The 19,792-nt window shown below is 48.4% G+C and overlaps 1 protein-coding gene across 1 annotated transcript in view; it reads left to right on the top strand.

Moving 5' to 3' along the window:
* LOC147106568 (astacin-like metalloendopeptidase) overlaps positions 1-16,593 on the top strand; it is a 146,229-nt gene extending 129,636 nt beyond the window's left edge. The window contains exon 6 of the mRNA XM_086008483.1: positions 16,472-16,593. Within this exon, the coding sequence (XP_085864609.1) occupies positions 16,472-16,593 (122 nt within the window). The remainder of the gene's footprint in view (positions 1-16,471) is intronic.
* Positions 16,594-19,792: the final 3,199 nt, after the last annotated feature.

Raw genomic sequence — 19,792 nt, 5'->3', positions numbered from 1 at the left:
CCGTCTATCTTGAGTGTAACCCAGATAGTCTGGTGATCCTCTATTTCTGTTACTTTATGCAGTTTCAGACAACCCAGCTCCTTGCTTCCGGAGTCTGTGTCACTTTTCTGTTCGTCTGAACCACTGTCCATCACCTGGTGTACCTTTTTGTACTTCTCCTGTGGAGATTTCTTACTGTTGGTTTTCTTCCCAGACCTGCAGACTCTTGATATGTGTCCTGCTTTCCCACACTATCTGCACACTTGGTCCTTGAACCAACAATCTTTCTGGTCATGTATTGTTCTGCCGCAGCGATAGCACTTCCCTGTTCCATAGGACATTTCATTGGTGCCATATTCTTGCGGTCTCCGTTGTATCTCTGCAGCGCCCCTTGCGGCTGCTTCGTGTGATACTGCCATACTGAAAGCTTTGTCCAGCGTAAGGTCCTTTTCTGATAGAAGCCGTTTCTGTGTTCCTTCACTTTGTAGCCCACACACAAACTTGTCCCTTAACGTGTCTGCTAGTCCCGCTCCAAACCGACAGTGTTTCGATAGCTTGCGCAGTTCCGTTAGGTACTCAGCATTGCTTTCGTCTTTGTGTTGGTTCCTTTTATGGAACTTAAATCTTTCTGCTGTCAGCGGCGGTGTGGGGTTTAAGTGGTCCTGTAGGATTTCTACTATGCTTTCAAAATTCTTGTTTACCGGCTTCTCTGGGGTTATTAGATTTCGCAGTAACCCATAAGTTTTTGCACCCATGGAATTTAACAGAACCAGTGCTTTATTAGCATCTGGCACTTCATTCGCCCTGCAGTACACCTCAATACGTTCCACATATGTCGCCCAATCTTCGACTTCATTGTCGAACGTAGAGATGCTGCCACTCTTCGGCATCCTTGGGTGTGCGTTAACTATCACAAATGGCGCCTCCCGCGCTTCCCCTTCTTCTCCGCTGGCACAAAATGGCGTCTCCCGCGCTTTCCTTCCTTCCTGCGCTCGCCCTTCTTCTCCGCTGCGGCTTCTAAAAATGGCGTCTCCCGCGCTCTTCCTTCTTCTCTGCGGCTCAATGACGTCACCCGCGCTCTCCCTTCTTCTCCGCGGCTCAATGGCGCCTCCCGCACTCTTCTTCTCCGCGGCTCAATGGCGTCTCCCCTTTCTTCGCCCCGTGGACCCTGTTCAGCCCGTGAGCACTGGCTGTGCTCTGCGCATTCTTCTTTTTATATTTTTCGACGCCGCTCAGTCTAGAACCCGGCTGTTTCTTACCCTCTCTCTCCGGTTTGTTTTATTTTCCTCGACGCCACTCGGTGTTCAACCCCCGGCTGCGCCCTGTGCTCTTCACCCTCTGTCTTACCCCGTCGACGCTGCTCGGCTCTCTCTCCGCCGTCGGTCGGCTCCAGCCGCCGCTGCTCGGGAAGGGTTTGCGCTGGACCTGTCGTCGGTCTCTTACTGCTCGTTGTGGCTGGGGAACCAAGCCCGGCTCTCCACAGCCTCCCCTGCGAAGTTGGATTGCTGCCTAACTGCTGGGCAGTTGCTCGTGGTCGACGCCCGTGTTCCTGGCCTCGACTATTTTTTTTTTTTTATGTTGCAGTTATATTCGTATCGACACTCGTCGCCACTGTTGGATCCGTGGTTCAGTGGATATGCTATTACTAAATAATCACACAGATGCTGTACATTAACAAATAACAGGCCTTTACTGGAGGAGGGTAGTCTCTAGACTGGGGGTACAGAGGCATGCGCAAAGCTTATATACCGGTGTGGTCACTGCCGGTACTACAGTATACAGGAGCTGTAAAAGTAGTTCTGACTTAAAGGCACATACACTACAGGTAATACAGTATTCATGGGGGACTTTAATCTACATATAGACTGGGCAAACCAAATTTGCAGTAATAGTGTGGAGGACAATTTCATGGAATGTATGGAAGATAGTTTTCTAGATCAGTATGTTGAAGAACCAACTGGGGGACAGACTATTTTAGGTCTGGTATTGTGCAACAATTAATCACCTTGTAGTAAAGGGGCCTTTAGGGAAGAGTGACCATAATATGATAGAATTTTATATTGAGTTTGAAAGTGACTTAGTTATATCCGAAACTAGGGTCTTACCTCTAAACAAAGCAAACTACGTAGCTATGAGGGGCGAGTTGGCTAAGGTAGATTGGGAAACTACATTAAAAGGTATGACAGTGGACGAGCAATGGCTAGCATTTAAAGAATTAATACATAATTTACAACAAATATACATTCCTTTTTGGCACAAAAACCCCACAGGAAAAGTGGTCCATCCGTGGCTAGCAAGAGACGCTAAAGATAGTATTAGATGAAAGGAAGAGGCTTATAATGTTGCCAAAAAGAGCAGTAAGCCTGAGGATTCGGAGGATTTTAGAATTCAGCAAAGGAGGACCAAGAAATTGACAATGAAAGGGAAAATAGAATATGAGAGTAAACTAGCGAGAGACATAAAAACAGACTGTAAAAGCTTCCATAAGTATATAAAAAGGAACAGCTTAGCGAAGTAAATGTGGGTCCCTTACAGGCTGAGACAGGAGAAATTATAACATGGAATAAGGAAATGGCAGAGAAATTAAGCAAATACTTTGGCTGCGATTTTGCCAGCACTCAGAGGGCGGGTTTGGAGGCTGGTCAGGAGTTAAAATCCAAATGATTGACTGCGGGCTGTCAACCCACTGCCATCACGCCTCCATGTAACTTTGCAAAGTGTCGGGTCTGCGAGTCCCGATCAGACCCGACACCAAATGGTGGGAGAGGCACTTAAGGCAGTTAACAGCTTGTTAACTGCCTAGACAATGCCATTTGTTGCCTGTCGTGCGACAAACACTCCAGCTGATTGTGCTGGGCTCAGCAAGTAGCTGAATTGACAGCTGCTCCTGCAGCATAAAAGCGGAGCTGCAACATTGCTGACTTTCAGATGCCAGAACTTTGTGCTTTGAGGTTTTGTAACAGATTTTGCAGGTCTATTGAGCTTGTGAGTGTTTAAGCTGGGATCCATATGCACTGAGACCTCCTTGGAATACCCTCTGGCCACATTGACTGAGCATTTATAACATCTATTCCTCAACTGAGATGTATACCAGCGGAATGGGAGCCATTTATACACTACCTGGTCCTCCGAATCGGAGGAAGAGTAGCCGCCACAGCAGCAGAACCAAGCACAACAGCAGCATCAACAACAGGAGCGCCAACCTTCTCCCCAGCCACCTGATGATGCACAGGGCAGAGGGCATCAGCGCAGGGTTGCCCTTCGCCGCAGGAAATACCCCCAACACAGGGTTTACAGGCCAAGGACGACCTTCCTCAACATGAGCGAGCAACAATGCCAAAGGAGGCTGAGACTTTCGCAAGAGATTGTTGTTGACATCTGCACAATGCTGCACCAACACTTGGAGCCCAGAGGAGTAGGTGGACACTCCTTACCAGTGGCTGTCAAAGTCACCACCGCACTCATCTTCTTTGCTTCAAGGTACTTCCAGGGATCAGCAGCAGACATCAGCGGCATCTCCCAGTTGGCCGCGCACACTTGCATCATGCAGGTTACTGATGCCCTCTGCAAAGTCACACAATTACATCCACTTCTCCACAGATGAAGCAAGTGTAACCACGCTTTCGGTTGGCTTTGCAAATATGGCAGGTGCACACATGTGGCCATTAGGGCACCCCATCAGAACCCAGCTGTGTTTGTCAACTGCAAGGGCATCCACTCCCTTAACTTCCAGCTGGTGTGTAACCACATGTTTGTGCCAAGTTCCCTGGCAGTTGCCATGACTCGTTCATCCTGCGGCAGTCTTCTGTGCCTCAGCTGTTCAATCCGCCAACCCAACGTTCCGGATGGCTACTTGGAGACAAGGGCTACCCCCCTGAAAAAGTGGCTAATGACAGCGATGAGGAGGCCATTAAATGAATCTGAAGAGCGGTACAATGTCAGCCACATTTCCACCAGAAGCATCATAGAACAAACCATCGGCTTGCTCAAAATGCGATTCAGATGCCTCGACAGATCTGGTGGAGCGCTGTAGTACTCACCAGCCAGCATCTCCAGAATAATCATGGTCTGCTGTGCCCTGCATAACATTGTACAGCTGCATGGCTTAGCGCTGCCTGAGGAACAAGTGGCTCAGCGCACAGCCTCCTCGGACGAGGAGGAGAAGGAGGAAGATGAGGGACACCTTGCAGGGGCGGATGTGCCAATTCCACCAGCACGCGACCACATTGCTGGCAAGGGATGCACTCATTCATGCCAGATTCGCGTAAGTTTACGCATCAACCACATGTCGCTGGCACGTGGAAATGAATATCTGACCGACTTTATTAACCGTACATCATCTGTACAATAAATTGTGGTTTCCTATCACTCTCACCACCATCATTACAGCTGAAAGGTGCCCTGACCCCTCACTGTGTAACTTCCATTTCTGAGCACACATAGGCCAAATCTTCGAATCTTTGCCATCACCTTTCTTTAATAAATTTAAAATCAGGATGACAAAATTACTTTATAAGAGAAGAAAACACCTAAGTGACTACCCTTGTGACCATTTGTGTGTTAACTTTCTCTTGCACATCTCGACGTGGTACTCGCCCTGTGGCTTCAGGAGATGAAGAGGCAACTTGCTCACTTCTATGCTGCGCCTGCTTAGATACCTTTGGCGGGTGTCCTCTGGGTTTGGGAGCCTGGGAGGACTCCGCAACAGTCTGCTCTTCCTGCGGCTGTGCAGGGGCTGAGACGGCCATCTCAGTTGGGTACAGAATCTGGGGCTCTGACTGAGGGCTCCGCAGTGGCATGGTAGTGTGAGCGCTTGGAGAGGAGCCCACGCTTCCTTGTTGTCGAGCATCAGTATCTGTCTCATGGGTCCCCCGCACTTCACTGCTAGCAAGTGGCTGGAGAGCACCTTGCTGCACATCAGTGGGGACATGAGGACCCGTCTCTGTACTGACAGCCCTCATAACGGGGGCGTCCATGTACCTTTGGTGCCTCTTTACAGGAAGGGTAGCGTAGTGGTAATGTCACTGGGCTAGTAATCTAGAGGCCTGGACTAATGTTCCAGAGACATGAGTTCAAATCCCACCACGGCAGCTGGAAAATATTAATTCAGTTAACTAAATAAATCTGGAATAAAAAGCTAGTATCAGTAATGGGAACCATGAAACTATCGAATTGTCGTAAAACCCCATCTGGTTCACTAATGTCCTTTAGGGAAGGAAATCTGCCGTCCTTACCTGGTCTGGCTTACATTTGACTCCAGACCCACAGCAATGTGGTTGACTCTTAACTGCCCTCTGAACTGGCCTAGCAAGCCACTCAGTTGTAAAAATAAAACGCTACAAAACAAAATAATAAGAATGAAACTGGACAGGCCACCTGGCACCGGCTATGGACACAGCAGCGGCACAACCAGCCCAATCAACCTTGCAAAGTCCTCCTCACCAACATCTGGGGATTTGTGCCAAAATTGGGAGAGCTGTCCCACAGACTAGTCAAGCAACAGCCTGGCATATTCATACTCATAGAATCATATTTTTCAGCCAATGTCCCAAACTCCTCCATCATTATCCCTGGGTGTGTCCTGTCCCACGGGCAGGGCAGGACAGACCAACCAGGGGTGGCCGCAAAGTGGTATACAGTCGGGAAGGAGTGGCCCTGGGAGTCCTCAACCTTGACTCTGGACCCCATGAAGTCTTGTGGCTTCAGGTCAAGCATGGGCAAGGAAACCTCCTGCTGATTACCACCTACTGCCCTCCCTCAGCTGATGAATCAGTACTCCTCCATGTTGAACACCACTTGGAAGAAGCACTGAGAGTGAGTAGCAAGGGCACATAATGTACTCTGGTGGGGGACTTCAATGTCCATCACCAACAGTGGCTCGGTAGCACCACTACTGACCGAGCTGGTTGAGTCCCGAAGGACATAGCTGCCAGTCTGGGCCTGCGACAGGTGGTGAGAGAACCAACATGAGGGAAAAACCTACTTGACCTCGTCCTCACGAATCTACCTGTCGCAGATGCTTCTGTCCATGACAGTATTGGTAGCAGTGGTGACCACCACACAGTCATTGTGGAGACTGTGAGGACACCCTCCATCGTGTTGTGTGGCACTACCACCGTGCTAAATGGGATAGTTTTAGAACAGATCTAGCAGCTCAAAACTGGGCATCCATGAGGCACTGTGGGCCATCAGCAGCAGCAGAATTGTATTCCACCACAACCTGTGACCTCATGGCCCGGCATATCCCTCACTCTACCATTACCATCAAGCCAGGGGACCAACCCTGTTTCAATAAGGAGTGTAGAAGAGCATGCCAGGAGCAGCACTAGGCATACCTAAAAATGAGGTGCCTACCTGGGGAAGCTGTGAAGCAGGACTACATGCATGCTAAAAAGCAGAAGCAGCATGCTATAGATAGGGCAAAGCGATCCCCCAATCAATGGATCAGATCAAACCTCTGCGGTCCTGCCACATCCAGTCTTGAATGGTAGTGGACCATTAAACAACTAATGGGAGAAACATAGAAACATAGAAGATAGGAGCAGGAGTAGGCCATTTGGCCCCTCGAGCCTGCTCCGCCATTCAATGCGATCATGGCTGATCATCCAAATTCAGTACCCGGTCCCTGCTTTCTCCCCATACCCCTTGATCCCTTTAGCCTTAAGAAATATATCCAACTCCTTCTTGAATATATTGGCCCAGTAATTCCTGTCACAACGCGTGAGTACGGACAGGGTACTCACGCGTGTGCCAGGAGGAACTGCCGGTTTTCAGCATGCACAGCGCATGCGCTGAAAACCGGCATTTCCTGTCCTCTGACCCAAGGGGTTAAGAGGCTGAACGCATGCGCGGTATTGGGCAGCGCGTGCGACTTGGATTTCCTGTATTTTTACAGATTTGCGCATGTGTAAAGGGCTCCGGTTTTTACGCATTGAAAAACCACACGTAATTACTTAGTTTTACAGGTAAGTGGTCTTTTAGTACAATTTAGAATTTTTTTTTCCACAGGTTTATTATTTTTAAAGAATCTACAGTAAGGTAAGTTTAGTTTTAGACCCTATTTTTTAAAAATTTATTTTTTTCAAAAATTTGATTAATTGTTTAAAATAGTTTTTTAAAGTTATTCATAGTTAATTTAATTATTGGGATGCTTTTTAAAATTTTATTTAAAGTTTAAGTAGTGTTTTGGGGTGCCGTACTTTTCATGAGTTTGACAGTCTTTACTATCAAACTTATGAATGAAGTTTCCCCTCCCCTGATTGGCTGAACAGTGCTCACCTGATCCCAGCCGGCACATCGCACTAACTACGCCGCTGGGTCAGGTTAGCACAGCGCGCCGAGATCAGAACCGGGCCACTTACAGGAAATCCACTGCGGGCCAGGTTTCAGATGTCGGCGCGCCGGGTAAGTGCACATCGGGGGCTTGCACGCGTGGCAAGCCCCCGACAGGAATTACTGGGCCATTTAATGTACAGGAAACTCTCGATTTACCGGCACCTAAATAAGCAGAAATCTCTGTTAACCGGCAAAATTCAGGAGTAGGCTCAGGTAAGTTTTACTTCATATTAGTGGCCGTTCCTGGATCTGTGGCTGTGTAATCGGGGTTCCTGCACTTGTTGCTAAGCAACAGGGATGCTTGGTCTGAGGCCGGGCTTCTTGCACCTGTTGCTAAGCAACAGGGAAGCCTGGATTTGTTGCTGTGTACGGAGCTCTCGTACCTTTTACCTATACCTCTCTGTAATCCGGACTTTTTGATAAACTGGCACCACGCCGGTCCTGTCGGTGCCGGATAAAAAAGAGTTTCCTGTATTGGCCTCTACTGCCTTCTGTGGTAGAGAATTCCACAGGTTCACCACTCTCTGGGTGAAGAAATTCCTCCTCATCTCTGTCCTAAATGCCTTACCCCTTAGACTGTGACCCCTGGTTCTGGACTCCCCGACCATCGGGAACATCCTTCCTGCATCTAGTCTGTCCAGTCCTGTCAGAATTTTATAAGTTTCAATGAGATCCCCTCTCATTCTTCTAAACTCCAGCGAGTACAAGCCCAATCGTCCCAATCTCTCCTCATACGTCATTCCTGCCATCCCAGGTATCAGCCTGGTGAATCTTCGCTGAACTCCTTCCATGGCAAGAACATCCTTCCTCAGATAAGGCGACCAAAACTGCACACAAAACTCAAGATGTGGTCTCACCAAGGCCCTGTACAACTGCAGCAAGACATCCTTGTTCCTGTACTCAAACCCTCTCGCTACGAAAACCAACATACCATTTGCCTTCTTAACCGCCTGCTGCATCTGCATGCTTACCTTCAGCGACTGGTGCACAAGGACACCCAGGTCTCGTTGCATTTCCCCTTTTCCCAATCTATTGCCATTCAGATAATAATCTGCCTTCCTGTTTTTACCACCAAAGTGGATAACCTCACATTTATCCACATTATATTGCATCTGCCATGCTTCTGTCCAATCACCCAACCTGTCCAAATTATCCTGTAGTTTCTCGGCATCCTCCTCACAGCACACACGCCCACCCAGCTTTGTGTCGTCTGCAAATTTGGAGATATTACATCTAGTTCCCTTGTCTAGATCATTCATATATATTGTGAATAGCTGGGGTCCGAGGACCGATCCCTGCGGTACCCCACTATTCACTGCCTGCCATTCGGAAAAAGACCCGTTTATTCCAACTCTTTCTGTCTGCCAACCAGTTCTCTATCCAAGTCAATACCTTGCCCCCAATCCCATGCGCCTTAACTTTACACGCTAATCTCTTATGCGGGACCTTATCGAAAGCCTTCTGAAAGTCCAAATACACCACATCCAGTGGTTCTCCCTTATCTATTTTACTAGTTACATCCTCAAAAAAATTCCAGTAGATTAGTCAAGCACGAGGAGGAGGAGGCTCCATGAATATTCCCATCCTCAATGATAGTGGAGCCCAGCACGTGAGTGCAAAAGACAAGGCTGAAGCGTTTGCAACCATCTTCAGCCAGAAGTGCTGAGTGGATGATCCATATCGGCCTCCTCCTGAGGTCTCCACCATCACAGAAGCCTGGCTTCAGCCAATTTGATTCACTCCATGCGATATCAAGAAACGGCTCAGCACACTGGATACAGCAAAGGCTATGGGCCCTGACAACATCCCGGCTATCGTGCTGAAGACTTGTGCTCCAGAACTAGCCACGCCTCTAGCCAAGCTGTTCCAGTACAGCTACAACACTAGCATCTATCCGACAATGTGGAAAACTGCCCAGGTATGTGCTTTCCATAAAAAGCAGGACAAATCCAATCTGGCCAATTACCGCCACGTCAGTCTACTCTCAATCATCAACAAAGTGATGGAAGGTGTCATCGACAGTGCTTTCAAGCGGCACTTACTCACCAATAACCTACTCACTGATGCCCAGTTTGGGTTCTGCCAAGACCACTCAGCTCCCGACCTCATTACAGCCTTGGTCCAAACATGGACAAAAGAGCTGAATTCCAGAGGTGAGGTGAGAGTGACTGCCCTTGACATCAAGGCAGCATTTGACCGAGTGTAGCATCAAGGAACCCTAGTAAAACTGAAGTTAATGGGAATCGAGGGGGGGAAAACTCTCCACTAGCTGGAGTCATACCTAGCACAAAGGAAGATGGGCAGTGTCCTCGGCCCAACCATCTTCAGCTGCTTCATCAATGACCTTCCCTCCAACATAAGGTCATAAATGGGGATGTTCGCTGATGACTGCACAGTGTTCAGTGCCATTCACAGCTCACCAGATAATGAAGCAGTGCATGCCCGCATGCAACAAGACCTGGATGACGTTTAGGTTTGGGCTGACAAGTGGCAGGTAACTATCACGCCACACAGGTGCCAGGCAATGACTATCTCCAATTAGCGAGAGTCTAACCACCGCCCCATGACATTCAGTGGCATTACCATCACCGAATCCCCCACCATCAACATCCTGGGGGTCACTATTGACCAGAAACTTAACTGGAACAGCCACATATATACTGTGGCAACAAGAGCAGGTCAGAGGCTGGGTATTCTGCAGTGAGTGTCTCACCTCCTAACTCCCCAAAGCCTTTCTACCATCTACAAGGCACAAGTTAGGAGTGTGATGGAATACTCTCCACTTGCCTGGAAGAGTGCAGCTCCAACAACACTCAAGAAGCTCGACACCATACAGGACAAAGCAGCCCACTTGATTGGCACTCCATCAACCACCTTAAACATTCACTCCCTCCACCACCGGCGTACCGTGGCTGCAGCGTGTACCATCTACAAGATGCACTGCAGCAACTTGCCAAGGCTTCTTTGGCAGCACCTTCCAAACCCGTGACCTCTTCCACCTAGAAGGACAAGGGCAGCAGGCACATGGGAACACCACCTCCTCCAAGTTCCCCTCCAAGTCACACACCATCCTGACTTAGAAGTATATCGCCAATGCTTCATCGTCGCTAGGTCAAAATCCTGGAATTCCCTACCTAACAGCACTGTGGGATTACCTTCACCACACTGACTGCAGCGGTTCAAGAAGGCGGCTCACCACCACCTTCTCGAAGGCAATTAGGGATGGGCAATAAATGCTGGCCTTGCCAGCGATACCAACATCCCATAAACGAATAAAATAAAAATCCTCCATAGCAGACCATCTATTTAGAAGATTCACCATGCTCATTTGAGTCTGGCAATTTATGTCCTCCATGGAGGTTGACATTCTTTCCATGGCGGCATGTTCATTCGCCATTGCGTGCACCATGGCAGTGCTCATGTTAGAGATGGACTCCTCCATTCTCTGCACACTCGCAGTTACCGTGGCTGCAAGCCCTATCAGAGACTCCTGCACTTCCCCTTTTCCCAATCTATTGCCATTCAGATAATAATCTGCCTTCCTGTTTTTACCGCCAAAGTGGATAACCTCACATTTATCCACATTATATTGCATCTGCCATGCTTCTGTCCAATCACTCAACCTGCCCAAATCATCCTGGATTTTCTCGGCATCCTCCTCACAGCACACACACCCACCCAGCTTTGTGTCATCTGCAAATTTGGAGATATTACATCTAGATCATTAATATATATTGTGAATAGCTGGGATCCAAGGACCGATCCCTGCGATACCCCAGTAGTCACTGCCTGCCACTCGGAAAAAGACCCGTTTATTCCAACTCTTTGCTTTCTGTCTGCCAACCAGTTCTCTATCCAAGTCATACAAAATTTTCACAGGGCTTGACAGGAAGAATGTTTCTCCTGGCTGGGGAGTCTAGAACCAGGGGTCACAGTCTCAGAATAAGGGGTTGGCCATTTAGGACTGAGATGAGGAGAAATTTCTTCACTCAGAGGGTGGTGAATCTTTGGAATTCTCTACCCCAGAGGGCTGTGGAGTCTCAGTCGTTGAGTGTATTCAAGATAGAGATCGATAGATTTTTGAATATTAAGGGAATCAAGGAATATGGGGATAGTGCAGGAAAGTGGAGATGAGGTAGAAAATCAGCCATGATCTTATTGAAGGGCTCGAAGGGCAAAATGGCCTACTCCTGCTCCTATTACTTATGTTCTTATGTAGCCTTGTGTGAATGGGAACAGTAGCATAGTGGCCTAGTAATCCAGAGGCCTGGACTAATAATCCGGAGACAGGTAGTTTAAATCCCACCACGGCAGCAAGGGAATTTAAATTCAGTTAAATATATCTGAAATAAAACGCTAGTATCAGTATCAGTAATGGTGACCATGTAACTACCGGATTGTCGTAACAACCCATCTGGTTCACTAATGTCCTTGCGGTCCTTACCTGTTCTGGCCTATATGTGACTCCAGGCCCACAGCAATGTGGTTGACTCTTAACTGCCCTCTGAAATGGCCTAGCGTGCCACTCAAGGGCAATTAGGTATGGGCAATAGATGCTGGCCTTGCCAGCGATGCCCACATCCTGTGAATGGGTAAAAAAAATGCCATATTCCACCAACATCTAGCCTCGCACATTGCCCAATGCACCATACCCGCATCACTTACATACCAGCAATCTCAACAATCACAACTCATACCTCACAATCATAAATTCACCTCACCCTCACCCACTGTTGCAAGCCTCAAACCCACATCTCACACCTTGCATACAATTCCAAATATTCAACCATGACTGGCACACCATCAACCATGACAAACACATAGCACCACAGTCACTGACGCACTTCCCTTTCTCTTGCAGGTCAAAGTGGCACAGCAGGAGCGAACAGGCAGTGGGCAAGCATGGCTGCAGAACCTGAGCCAGCTGGAGGAGACGGGTCTAGATATAATTGGCCGTGGTGGTAAGCGAGGCTGAAAACATTGATGATGATGGTATTCTCATCTCTAATCGTTCTTCTCACATCCCACTTCCCCCTCATCTCACAATCACTTCTCATTTACAAGCTGCTGATGGTGCAAGCATGCACATCTTGCTTTCTCCCCTCCCCTCACCACAACCCGACCCTTGTGCCTTCCTCCTTTCAGATACCCAAGAACTGCCACAAGCCCAGCCTATGCAGGAAGAAGTAGAGGAGGAGAGTGATGGAGAAGAAGAGACACACGGCCACTCGACCTGACACTCCAAGGCACCAGCTCATAAAATGGCACTGCGTGAACTTTAGACAAACTTTAGAGGGTAGTATAGAGGCAGAATCTGAGCGTGGTGAGTCACCAGGCACAAGTGGGATGCAGCCAGGCCAGTGGAAAAGGGTAGCTCGGGTGCCAGCTCCCTGGAGGGCGAGGTTGCAAACGGCTTCTGCTGCAGAGAACTCAGATGAGGACTTCGATGGGCTGGCCTTCAGAAGAACGGTGATGGGCATGCACACAGAAATTCCTATTGCAATGGCAGGCCTGCCAGAGAGCCACTTGTCACTGTCAAGGAGCATGGAGGAGCCCGGCTCCAACCTTGCACAGGGTTTTGCGCGGAGCTTGGAGCCCACGATTTCGAGAATGGAAGTGATGGGCAACTCCGTTAGAGCACTTGTGGACCCAACCATGATGCTGGGTCTGATGGGCGATGTCGCAGCTTCCATTGCAGCACAAGCGGAAACGACACAATGTCTGAGTGCTGCAGCAGAATCTCGGACTTCTGTCATGCAGGCTCAGCTTTCTGCCCCGCAAGATCAGACTGCTGTCATTATGGCTCGGTTTACCAGTATGAGAAGGGGCTTGCAGCGTGCCACAGCAGTCCAGCAATCTGCCCTCCAAAAGATGGCTAGGAATGCTGACGCGCTGCCCCAGGAAGTGGCAGTGGCTCCATGAAGCTCAAAACTGCTGTCTTCTCTCAGGATGACAGCATTCGTACTTCCACCACTGCCACTCCACCAGTGCCATTGCATGTCAGCCCGCCAGCCCAGACTGCTGCCGTCCATGCCGAGGTGGTGCAGTCTACAGCTGGGTCTTCTAGGCCCAAAGCTGCTCGAGGTCATCCTGCAAGGCTATCTGGAACCACTGGGGTAGTGTTCCCCACGGAAAGTCAGCAGACTTCCACCAGCCATGCTGCAGCCACTGGGGTAGCACTTCGTATAGCACTAGAATAGGCAAAGGAACTTAAAAGACAGGCACTGAGGGAATGCACTAGAGTGATTAGTTGACTTTGCAATGTAATATTGGAATTAATCATTTATAAATTATATTTGGAATGTTTGTTTTTTGGTGGCTTTCATTTAAGCATGATGGACAAGAGGATGCTGTGATGTTCCGTGTCAGAGGGATGGTAAAGTGTTGAGCAATTGGGATCTGGAGTTTTATTCAGGGGAAGCGGTGTCTGATGATGCGCTCATGGATAGCCCATCCGGAACGGGGATTTGCGGCCTGCTTCCTCCCTTCCTCCTCCATCTCCTCTTCTTCCTCCTCTTCCTCTTCCTTCTCCTCCTCCTCCTGAGGTGGTTGCAGAACCTGTGGTGGCAAGGGCTGGGCCCACATGATGGCTAAGTTGTGGCGAATGCAGCAGACCACTATGAATTGGGACTCCCGCTCCGCTGAGTACTAGAGAACTCCTCCCGAGCAGTCAAGACAGTGGAATGGTTGCTTCAGCACCCCGATGGTCTGCTCGATGAGGTTCCTCGTGGCAGCATGCCTGTCATTATATGATTGCTGGCCATGAGTGGTGGTGTTGCGGAGGGGGGTGACCAGCCAGGTGGTCAGCATATAGCCCTAATCCCCGAGTTTGACGTGGTGGCTGGAAGATTGCTGGCACACCAGACTGGTGCATTATGAAGGCATCATGATTGCTACCAGGATACTGGGCATTCACCATCATGATGTGCTGAGTGTGGTCGCACACCAACAGCACATTAATTGAATGGTAGCCTTTGTGGTTATGGTACATCTTAGCATTGATATGCAGCGCCCGCAAAGCCATGTGTGTGCAGTCAATGGCACCCTGTACCATGAGGAAGCCCTATATCCTGGCAAACCCACGTTCTTCTGCTTCTCTCTGTTTAGAGAGAAGACAATTAAGTCCCTTCTCCTCTAATACAGAGCCTCTGTGACCTCCCGGATGCAGCGGTGGGTGGCGAACTGCATGATGTTTGCTATGTCGCCTGTTCCAGCCTGGAAGGATCAGCTGGTGAAAATATTCAGAACCTTGGCGACCTTGAGGGCCACTGGCAGAGCTGTCATTGCCCTCCTCTGTGGCTGCAGGTCTGGTTCCAAGAGGCGGCAGAGTTCTGTGACCAACTCCTTGGTGAAGCGGAGCCACCGAACACACTGCACCTGGCTTAGGTACAGGCAGGAGAAGTTCTCCCTGAAGACCCGAGGTGCATAAGGCCTCCTGCTGAGTACCCTCCTCCCCCTCCTGCTTCTCCCTCTGCGAGCAGCTTGTCTTTTTTGCTGTCTCTGCTCCATCTCGCTGTCATGCTGCAGTATGAGGGGGATTGCAAGTAGAGCCCCCATGACTGGGAGCAAGTGGTGTACTCAGGCCTTCCAGTAGCAGCCAACGCCTTCCCAACATCCAGCAGCACTCCCTGCACACTTTAACAATGTTATAAATGTGTTCCAGCAAGACAGTATTCATATAAACTATGCAAGAGACAGTACAAGAGAAATACTTACCTACAAGTTGGATGTATCCCTTTAAGTTGCGATGGTGAGGGGTCCCCATGCAGCTTATCGCACATTCAGCTGAACGTGTTTAGGAGAAGGTGTTGCTTGGAATGGCAATGTCCAAATTGGCAGGTCGTGTATCAAATCATGTTACACGCTGACTGACATCACCATCTGCCTACTCTACATACTGCCGACGCATGCATGTCCCAACTGCATCATCACCCTCACCAACACTGGCTGTACTGGAAGTGGGAGGAAGCAGGGCAGCTGCCATTTTTTTCTCCAAACCAGCCTTTAAGTGTTGAATTTCACGGCCTTTCTTTCTAAAACAGGACACTTTCTTTCTAAAAGAGGTTGGCACAAAGCCACCAAGGTGGCCTGAATCAACTCCAACTCCTCATGACAATTGAGTCTCTTTAGATTGGCCATCGAGTCCCTTGTGTCTCCCTATGAATGTTGCTAGCTTTGCCTGTAAAGCTAGATAAAACATACAGCTGTTAGCATTTGGAAGAGTAGGAAGTGCCATCCCAATGCCCATACTATTTCTCACCTGGTGTGAGTATATGATATAGCAGAATGCAAGTATTTTCAGTTAGATTCAGTGTCACAACGTATAAAATGTATGACGTTAGAAGCATTTTCAATTATCAGCCACAAAGTTCAATCTGTAGCTTTATGGACATGGAAGTGCAGATGTGAAAGACTTGAAAGGTTGTGTCACTGCTTCCCATGCTCTCTCGCTGATGCTGCATGATGACTTGTTACATTTTTAGATCATTTCTGCCCTTCTTACGCTAGATAGTTTTGTCTTCTGTACTTTAGGTTACTCTCAAGTGAATCTTAGCTCTCTACAGCTTTGAGAGTATTTTCATTAGTCCTAATATCTAAGTTTTGACAATCTGCTTAAGATAATAGAATCTTTCTTTAAATTTTGCTTAAACTACTGGATTTACCCTTTGCCTCCATGGGTTCTTCCTCAAATCTTTGAGAATTGCAGAGTATCACAAACATCAGACCTTATTTTAGTTTTTAACTGAAAAGGAACAAGCTCCACTCAATTTTACCTACAAAATTGCATTAAAGACCAACGTATGTCATAGGACCCTGATTAGCACATTGAAATGCACCCATATAAAGACCTCCAGAAAAGTTTCAGCAGGCAGGAATGGAGTGGGATCAGGGCGGTAAGTACAGTACCGCAACCTTTGGTGTTGCTATTGCCTCATTCCCACCAGTGCAGTGACTTAAAACCTCATAATATTCAATTTTAATTGAGAAGAGCAGGTTAAAAAAAAGCACAATGGCTTCTGACAGTTGTATTCTGGTTTCTTTCATTAGATTTTTTTGTATAATTGTATAATATTGCTTTAAAGCGTGTAAATAATATGCTTGCCCAGTTTAATACATGGTAAATTAAATACAACCTATTGTGTTTTCGTAACTATAGGTAGATCACAACAAGCTATAATACAATATTCTATGAAGGAGTTTGATCTTCTAACATGCATAAAGTTCGTATATAGACGACATGAAAATAAATACCTTAAAATTGCTTCAAGAGACGGGTGAGTTGAAGAATCCAAACACCCATTTCTAATGAGTTTGTGTTGTCTCATGTCCATTATAATTAGTTGTTATGTGAGGAGCCTGATAGAATGTGAAGCATTTTAGTCATTAGTAAAAACTAAAGACAATAATATCTTTTTAAATCACCAAAATATTTACATTGTAATTTTTAAAAATCATTTTTGAGGTTCATCTATCTGTGTATTTATAATATTAGTAAATTGCCCACATTATTGCCTGAGGTCAGTTGATGAATACAAGTTCTTTTTAATGATACAAAATGAGACAGATTTGGGAGAGAGACTTTAGAAACTCTCTCCACAGAATTACCTAGTGCCAGATCCTGTACTACATTGTGACCGTTGGCATCGAAAAATTGAATAAGAAATGTTGACATAGCGATTTAAAATAGTAAATATTGACAGAAAAATGTGACCACAAATCATAACATGAAGTAGATTCTGTGGACCGGAAGCTCTATGTAAGATTTTTAATAATGTCTATAATATGTTTGATGTGCCTTCAATAACCACAAAACTAGAAGTAATAGACTTTAACAAGTTGGCTTTTAATCACTAAGATCAGAGCTAACATCTCAACACACTGACTGGCTCGCAGGAATGAGCCATACAGGTTAGTCAGGAAAGAGGAAGTGAAACCATACACCGTGTGGGGGAGGGTAATATACACGAGTGCAAAACGAATACAGGCAAGAACAAACAGATTTCATTACATTCACCCCTTCTTTAGATTTAGTCCATCAGGGTGATGTTTCTTAAAAATTGGTATAAGTGAGTCTGTCAGGAGGTTTTGCGGTTCTCAGTGATCGGCGCAAAGCCGGTTGGGGTGCCTCTAGGGGAGTGGATTCTGGTTCCTCCGCTGTCCGGGCCTCCGCAGTGTCTTCCAGGTTATCTGCAGTGTCCTCCAGGTTAAAGTTGGGTATTGATACTGATACGCTTATCAATTACTCCATAAAAGGCGATGAATTAGGAAGGTAATGAAAAGGCTTTTATTAACTAAAGAACAGAGCATGCCTCTCGTGGACGACTGGTTCCAAGAAGGAAGTGGGTAGCCGAAACACCCACCTTTATACCTGGTCATGTGGGCGGAGCCAGCTGAGGCATGCATTGGTACACAGCGCCAACCAGAGGTAACAATATGCAATAACAGTGGTTTACCACATTCACCCCTTGTTTAAAATTGAGTCCGGCAGGGTGAAGTGTACTACAAGTTCATGTAGGTAAGTCTATCAGGAGGCCTTGTCTGATGTCCTGATCGTCGTGGTGGCGGCGGCGGTGGTGCAGTATCCAACGTCGAATCTGGTGTCTGGGTGGTCAACGAAGGGTCCTGGGGCTCCGGCATGCCGTCTGCAGGGGTTGGATTGGGAGGGGTGGTGGGGGATAACGGTGGTAGTTCAGGGGCACCCGAGGGTGTGAGGTCTCATATGGAGACCGTGTCCTCCCGCCCGTCTGGGTATGCCACGTAGGCATACTGGGGGTTGGCGTGTAGGAGGTTCACCCTCTCGACCAGGGGGTCCATTTTATGGGTCCTCACGTGCCTCCGCAGTAGGACGGGCCCAGGAGAAGTCAGCCATGTCGGTAGCGAGGTTCCCGATGTGGACTTCCTGGGGAAAACGAACATTTGCTCATGAGGGGTGGCATTAGTGGCAGTACAAAGCAGTGACCGGATGGAGTGGAGCGCCGCAGGGAGGACCTCCTGCCAGCGAGAGGTAGGAAGGCCCTTAGATTTTAAGGCTAAGAGGACGGCCTTCCAAACCGTCGCGTTCTCTCTTTCCACCTGGCCGTTCCCCCGGGGGTTGTAGCTGGTGGTCCTACTCGTAGCAATACCTCTCGCGAGCAGGTACTGCCGAAGTTCGTCGCTCATGAAAGATGAGCCCCTGTCGCTATGTATATAGCTAGGGAACCCGAACAAGGCGAAGAGGTCATTCAGACATTTGATGACCGTGGTACTGGTCATGTCTGGGCAAGGGATGGCAAACGGGAAACGGGAGTACTCATCAATTATGTTGAGGAAGTACACGTTGCGGTCAGAGGAGGGGAGGGGCCCTTTAAAATCGACGCTCAGGCGCTCGAAGGGGCGAGTGGCCTTGATCAGACTTGCTCTGTCTGGCCTATAAAAATGCGGTTTGCACTCGGCACAGATTTGGCAGTTCCTGGTCATGGTCCTGACCTCCTCGATGGAGTAGGGCAGGTTACGGGATTTGATGAAATGGAAGAACCTGGTGACCCCCGGGTGGCAGAGGTCATTGTGGAGGGACTGCAGTCTATCGACCTGCGCGTTGGCGCATGTACCACGTGATAGGGCATCTGGGGGCTCATTGAGTTTCCCGGGCCGGTACAAGATATCGTAATTGTAGGTGGAGAGTTCGATTCTCCACCTCAAGATTTTGTCGTTCTTGATTTTGCCCCTCTGCTTATTATTAAACATAAAAGCAACTGAACGCTGGTCAGTGAGAAGGGTAAACTGTTTTCCGGCCAGGTAGTGCCTCCAGTGACGCACCGCTTCCACAATAGCCTGGGCCTCCTTTTCGACAGAGGAGTGTCGAGTCTCGGGGCCCTGGAGGGTCCTTGAGAAAAAGGCCACGGGTCTCCCCGCCTGGTTAAGGGTCGCAGCTAGGGCGAAGTCGGATGCATCGCTCTCCACTTGGAAGGGGATGGACTCATCCACTGCGTGCATTGTGGCCTTCGCAATATCGCTCTTGATAAGAGTGAAGGCTGCACACGCCTCTGGTGTCAGGGGGAAGGAGGTGGATTTGATGAGGGGTCTGGCTTTGTCCGCATAGTGGGGCACCCACTGGGCATAGTAAGAGAAAAACCCCAGGCATCTCTTCAGTGCTTTTTGGCAGTGGGGGAGGGGGAGCTCCATAAGGGGGCGCATTCTGTCGGGGTCGGGCCTGATGACTCCGTTCTCCACTACGCAGCCGAGAATGGCAAGGCGCTTGGTGCGCAACATACATTTCTCCTTATTGTACATTAGGTTCAGCCGTTGGGCCGTACGGAGGAATTTTTCTAGATTAACGTCATGGTCCTGCTGGTCGTGGCCACAGATGGTGACGTTATCCAGATAGGGAAAGGTGGCCTGCAGCGCGTTCTGGTCAACCATCCGGTCCATCTCCCTTTTGAAGACCGAAACCCCGTTGGTGATGCCGAAGGGAACCCTAAGGAAGTGGTAGAGGCGGCCG

This window comes from Somniosus microcephalus, chromosome 15, assembly GCF_052327205.1.
Source record: "Somniosus microcephalus isolate GS21.2 chromosome 15, FLI_Smic_1.0, whole genome shotgun sequence".
NCBI lineage: Eukaryota > Metazoa > Chordata > Chondrichthyes > Squaliformes > Somniosidae > Somniosus > Somniosus microcephalus.
Note: the sequence above shows the minus strand (reverse complement) of the source record. Positions and strands in the feature narration are given on the sequence as shown.